Source organism: Stegastes partitus, unplaced genomic scaffold (genome assembly GCF_000690725.1).
Source record: "Stegastes partitus isolate 25-593 unplaced genomic scaffold, Stegastes_partitus-1.0.2 Scaffold12, whole genome shotgun sequence".
Taxonomy (NCBI): Eukaryota; Metazoa; Chordata; class Actinopteri; family Pomacentridae; genus Stegastes; species Stegastes partitus.
The window spans coordinates 1,649,200-1,656,102 of record NW_007577743.1 but is presented as its reverse complement, the minus strand read 5'-3'; the positions used below and the strand labels follow the sequence as shown (position 1 = coordinate 1,656,102).

General features: G+C 45.9%; 1 protein-coding gene across 1 annotated transcript in view; it reads left to right on the top strand.

Annotated features, from left to right (window-relative positions):
• The window catches only part of mpped1 (metallophosphoesterase domain containing 1), a 92,324-nt gene that overhangs the window by 27,452 nt on the left and 57,969 nt on the right, over positions 1-6,903 (top strand). The window contains exon 3 of the mRNA XM_008288222.1: positions 4,479-4,704. Coding sequence (XP_008286444.1) covers positions 4,479-4,704 — 226 coding nt within the window. The remainder of the gene's footprint in view (positions 1-4,478; positions 4,705-6,903) is intronic.

Here is a 6,903-nt window from a genome sequence, read left to right as displayed (position 1 = left end):
TAGCATGGATCCTGCTGGTCTGGAGGGGTTAGCCTTTAGCATAGCATGGATCCTGTTGGTCTGGAGGGGTTAGCCTTTAGCATTGCATGGATCCCGGCTCTCTTCCTCCTCCTTTGTTTAAGGTCCTATCATTTGCGCTTCTCGGGTAACTGCCGCCGTAGCCTCCAATTGGACTCCGTGTTGGTGCAGTATGTCCACATCACAACTGAGCGCCACAATTTTAGCAACGTTCTTTTCCCTGATGTTTTCTCGGCTCTGAATTTTGCAGAATGAACATCTGGATTAGACAAGACACTCGAAACTTTCACTCTGGCTTTCTCCTGAAGGGGGTGCTGCATCCATGTACGCTGCCATCTCATCCAACCCATCTAAGAAACGGGTAAAATAATATTTAGCAAAACATGAATGAGAAATTACTTACATTTTAATGGCACGTTTTTGCGCTCTCATTTGACTAGTGTGCATTTCCTTTCGCGCAATGCATGATGGTCCATATTGCTCGGTCAGTAGCCATCGGCTGTGCACTACCTCTGACGGTGCATTGTGGGATATTTTGAGTGACTATATTGGGTGTAACACTGTAACTTAGCCATAGACTGTATAAAAGATGGACGTAGCTACCGTGACGTCACCCGTTGGTTTCTGCACTGAGAAAATGAAGCCAGGGTTTCGCTACTTCCTGGTTGACATCTTGGATTTTTGGAGCCAGTGACGCAAAAATTGTCAGAGGGGGGCGGAGCCATAGGAGCAGTGATTGGTCAGACGGATTGAGAGGCGGGCCCTCTCTGCCCCGCCCACATTTACTGCCTTCTGCTCGCTTCATCTGCATCGTCGCTGCTGACTGTCAATCAAGCCAGCCACGCCCCTTGCCCCGCAAAATGTTGACGATTTTTAAAAAATTCAGTAGTGATATTGCAGGTTTTTGACACTTCCGGGTTGGCTTCATTTTTCAGGGCCGGTTGCTACGTCCATCTTTTATACAGTCTATGAACTTAACATTCGGACACCCTATACAGTGCACTTTAGGGTATAAGGGGTGATTCTGGACGCAGCCAGTATGTACATCGTTTTTCCACAGGTGTTAAAACAGCTGTAACAACATGGAGGCTCTGAATGCGTTTCTCACTTCACTCACATGCACATTACCTCCAGAAAGCTGTTTCACTGCATTGAATCTGTCTTCCAACTACTTACTCACAACTTGATGCTCTCTATACCATTTTTTGCTGGATTGCTTTTATTGATCAAGTAGGTTTTNATTGGCCACCTGATCTCTGGATTTGACCATGAAAACTAATAAGAAATAAATCCTGAGCTGTAGGAATGCAGTATTTCATGATCTGTGATCACTTCTTTTCCAATTCCAGTCTATGGGAGCCAGGGCTTTGTGGAGCCAGCAGCTAGTGGACGTAGTGATACTGCAGGTTTTTGACACTTCCCGAGTTGGCTTCATTTTTCAGGGCCAGTTGCTACGTCCATCTTTTATACAGTCTATGAACTTAACATTCGGACACCCTATATCGTGCACTTTAGGGTATAGGGGGTGATTCCGGACGCAGCCAGTATGTACAGCGTTTTTCCACAGACGTTAAAACAGCTGTAACAACATGGTGGCTCTGAATGCGTTTCTCACTCCACTCACATCCACATTACCTCCAGAAAGCTGTTGCACTGCATTGAATCTGTCTTCCAACTACTTACTCACAACTTGATGCTCTCTATACCATTTTTCAGCCGTGCTGGATTGCTTTTATTGATCAAGTAGGTTTTATTTTCTTTTCATTCTGTCTGATTTGTTTCTGCACTTGTCTCCTCTGCGCTCCGTGTAAACACAACCTGCACTTCAGCCCGTACGGCGACGCATTTCTGTAATGCTGAGCTGGGACGTTCATGGCTTCTCAGTCGCAATAAGAAGGTCAGACTTTTTTTTTTTATACAAGATTTTGTGTAAAAGGCTAATTTTTAAATTTTTAATAAGTGATAGTGATAAAATATCACAATTTTCAGCAGAGATTTTACTGGTGAAACTTCGTCACATCGGCTCAGTGAGCTTTGTAAAGCTGAAAATCAAAGGACAGTTTTTGATAAATGGTGTAATGTTGTTAAAAGACAACCTTGAAACCCGGGTTTGGAGGTTCAACAGGTGAAACCACTGCTCACTAGCTGCCCAGCACCGAACAGCAACCAGACAGTCTGAGCGAGCAGCGCTGAAGGAGTCGGGTGTTTTTCTCAAGGATTTGTGGAGAACAAAATAGAGCCGTTTGACTTCAAAATGTAGCTCACAGAACAATAGATGCTGTTTCCAGTGATGCTTCTTTGCTTCCTGCGTCGATTTTTGTCAGATTTCACTCTGCTGGAAGAAGCAGTTGCACTTATCTGATACGTGAAGGGAAAGAAATGACAAATTTGTCTGGAGACTGGAACACTAAATTCTGATGCATTAAAAAGTTCATCTACATTTATAGTCCTTCAGTTGAGTTTTTCAAATGTCATCGTGGTGTTACATTGGCAGTCTGCGTCTCCCTGGGTGTCTCAAACCTTTTCCGTTTTTATCTCATAACATTTTGCATGGCTGGACATGGCAGGCGGTCGGGCTCTTGAACTGTTGAAGTGACCAGTACAGTGTGTTAAGAGTTCCACAGAAGCTGAGCACTGATAAAATCATTCCAAGCACTTCATGCAGTGCAACTCACGTTTTTGCAGCCAACAAAATTGCACTGTGGGCGCGAAAGTGTAGTGTTTACTCGATTATTTCATCACCTATTACATTTCTTGAAATTTATGAGAAAAATATGATGGGCAGAGAGGTAAATATTGGAATCCAGTGACCACAGCGCAGTCAACACGCTGCTGATTATATCGCGTTAGTCATTCAGAAGACGTGCAGGGATTTTATGCACTTTGGGATCCAGATCCTCAATACTTTGCGTGAGATAGAAATGAAGGTGCGAGCTCATTGTGTGCTCAGTTGTCCTGTGGGCTTCAGCGGGCATCTGATCAAAGATAATGATTGAATTTTTACTTTAAAGCGGAGTCTTCCTTCAACCTTGGTTCATCCAGGGACGACTGAGCGAACGCTATTTTAGATGCCAAACCCCGATGAAAAGGAATCGAAAACATTTTTTGATTGTGTGTCCGTGTGCCTTTGTGGAGGTGCAGCCCCTCATTTATGGGGCTTTTCTGGTGTCTGCTTGACAACTAAACACAAGCCCTTCTGCCAAACAAATGGGAGCTGTGTTGGGGAGAGGGGGCGGCCCGGGCCCAAACTGCAGAGATGGGCACTCTTTGACAGCTGCTTTCATCTTGTTATTATTCCTCCTTCACACTCAAGGATTTCTGGGCTTCCTAAAGTATTTCTGTCGCTCCCTCCTTCCTCTCCCTCCTTCTATTCCCCCACTCTTTCTCTCTTTCTGTCACTGGGCTGTGATTGGCTGTTATGACAGAGCCATCGCTGGGCTGTCAGCCTCTTCTAAAGCTCGGTTTAATTACTCCTTTTCACGAACATGACACATTCATGCACAGATGCATGCAAACTTGCACACACGTGGAAAAGTCACAAACACACACACGGTGACGCACAAACCGATGTGTTCAGCTGTGTGCCGCGCCGTCCTGGCAGCGATAATTTGAGAAAAAGCAGTGGTGATTGAACTCTCCATCAGCTGCTCCACCTGACAAAGCAGACCCCCAGATGTTTGTCAGCCTTGGCTCTCTGTTTCCTGAGCCAAGCTTTGAAAACATCATGTAGAATTGTGAAGGCCCAGCAGACGCTCGGTTTGACGGACTCAGATCGATTGCGCGCCCCGCTGTGCCAACTCTGAATAGCCAATTAAAGCCATTGAAATGGCGGAGAGAATAGGGGGTGACGTTAAGGAGCGGGACTTTGATTAGAGGGGGATGATGAGAGAGAGAAGGGGTAAAGATGAAGCGGCGATTGCTGTAGTCTGTAAATGTTTAATACTCGGCGTCGTAAACTTAACAATGATCACTCTCTCTGCTTTCCCTCCTCATCCATCCTCCAGATAAAGATTCCCTGATGGATGCTTTCAGCCATGCTTCCATTTACAGGAGACAGCAGTGCACTGGGTTGAGGCCTTGACTGATGGAGGGAATCTAAGACAGATGTACAGATTTACTAGAAATTCAGAGGAAAACAAAAAGAAAGCCTCGTCGCGTGTGAATGCCAAGCTGTCTGAGATGGGGTTCATGTTGTCCTCAATTTTCTCTTCTCTCCTTGTCCCTCCCTTCTCTGTCTGCCGCCACTTTCTCTTTCACTTCCTTCCTTCCACCCCCCTCTGCATCTCCTTTGTCTCCCAATCCACATCCTGATGTCCTCTTTCTATTTCATCCTCCATCATCCTTGTCCTCTGTCCTTCACCACTTGCACCTTCCCCGCTACTTTCTCTCATTCTTTTCCTTCTTCCTTCTCCACGTTTCCTCTTTCCTCTCCTACCTTTCCCCCTCTGCCCCCCTGCCAGGTACCCTGCCCTACGACATCAAGATAGTAATCGCCGGAAACCACGAGCTGACCTTCGACCAGGAGTTTATGGCAGACCTGATCAAGCAGGACTTCTACTACTTCCCCTCGGCCTCCAAACTGAAGCCGGAGAATTACGAGAACGTCCAGTCGCTGCTCACCAACTGCATCTACCTGCAGGACTCCGAGGTCACTGTGAGGGGCTTCAGAATCTACGGCTCCCCCTGGTGAGTGACCTCCGCACTGCATCCACAAGTGAACCCAAAGAACTGCAGGATGCTTGTTGTGATATCCATCTGTAAAATCAACACATTCGATTAATGTTTCACGGTGATGTTTCGTACGTTAGTGTAACACAGCACCCTGTGATCACATACAGGTGATTTTGGTTTTTAGGTGGTTACGATCAACTTCTAAAGGTCGTACCGATTGCAGCACTGTGGACATCCACTGATGCTACAGCAGGCATTGCCATGGGAACCTACATATAACCTCCGTTGGTAATCCAAAAATGCAAAAATATGTTTTTATGCTTGGCCCTGATTTGCTGCCAAGTCTGTTTCACACTGCTGGTACTGGAGCGAGAACAGAACACAGATATGGAAATACTAGTTTATTGGTGTTTGTCACAGAGGATGTTCAGTCAATAACATTAATTTAAATTTAATTCGGTCAGAAGCTAAAACGACGTATTCTCCATGATGGAACAGTGTCAGACCTAAATGCAGTTCACTATCAGGTTTAACTGCATGGAGCGCTAATGTGCAGCTGTCATGTTAGAAATATGCAGCTGCACTGAGAGCAGTAAAATAAATATATTAACTCATGAAAATAAAAACATTTTCTTTTTGCACAGAACTCGAGCCTGATGAAGAAAGACAGTTGATCATATCAAACTGGGGTTTCAGGGTTTGTCGAGTGTGTTTCCATATTTAGTTTAGGGGACAGCTGGTGGTGTTATGTTGACCAACAGATATTAGTTGCAGGTTATTTGTGGTGTCTTCAGAAGGTTCCAGGCTGTGCGTTAAAAGTTAAACAAAACCTGTGGTGCTAGTTGAGTGGGACGCTGCACTCCAATGCTCCTCTTTTCACTGCAGAACATATTTAATGTACACCGAACCACAGAGATGTCCCAGTACGCCCCTGTAGTCTCTGAGCCTACATTCCTCTAAGCAGTAGTGTTGTCACGCTTCACTCTGAGCTTGGTGTATCCTTCTGGGGGAAGGAGATGCCAGATATCAATACTGTGTAAACCCTACAGTCACATAATTACTGGCTTATTGGAGTGGTGTTAAAATCTAAACACATGTTGAACTTATGCGTCTATGTTACATGTGTCCAGATGTTATAGAAAGATTATCCAAACAGTTTCACAGCAGTGATCTAGTTTTATGTTTAATATTTTGCATATTCCCAAATAGCTTTTGGTCAAATCACCAGATGGCAAATCTGATGCTAGGTGCTGTTCCACTTTTTAAAAAAAAATACTGTGGACATGATGCATTTCCCAGGAGGCATGGGACTGACAGTGTTCACTGTGGGTCCTGCAGCAGCTTCATCTGACCGTTCTGTGGAGTCCAGGCTGAATGTTGGAGCTGCTCTGTCTTCAGTTTCCTCTGTGCATCTTTAAGTCATTGAAATGAATCATTTATTTGCTTCTTTCTCTTTTTTTTTTTTAGCTTTTGCGTGTATTGCTTCCAGTTTTCCTTGTAGACTGGCTTCCTTTTTCCCAGTATGGGAGCACCTGCATGTGTGTGTGTAAGTGGTTTGGTGGTGGTCTATGATCTGCTTTGTGTGTGTGTGTGTTTTACTGACAGGTTCCCGGGGGCACTGTTTGAGTTTGTGTTTCAGTGTGTGTGTGTGTGTGTGTGTGTGTGTGTGTGTGCGTGCCCCCAGTGCTGGGTAATTGGTTTGCTGTGATAGCAGGGTCCCCTGAGTTTATTGCTCAGGCCACTGCAGAGAGCTGCCTCAGGTGGACTGAGAGGAAGATGGAAAATACGAGGAAGAGAAAAGAAAGAGGGAGGGGACGATGTGGAGGAAACCACAGAGGGCAGGAAACACGAGAGACGGGGGAAAGAAGAGGCGGGACGGAGAGAAGAAGGGCTGGAGATTGAGGAAGAGATTTATTCAGATTCACCGGCTGGCCCTGGCTGCTGTAATGGGCACATGAGGTGATGAGTGTGTGTGTAAGAGTATGTCGGTGTGATTGTGTGAGTGTGTGTGTGTGGTTACGGCTCCGCGAGTTGCTCTCACTTGTCTTGGACTGGCTGCCTGGTGGTGTGTGTGTGTGTGTGTGTGTGTGTGTGTGTGTGTGTGTGTGTGTGTGTGAGCGCCTCGGGGTGTGTTCCTGCAGCACAGAGGGGCTCCAGCTGGAGGCTCCGTGTGTTCCCCCCGCTGCACTTCCTGCTCCCTCTTACCTCGCCCCT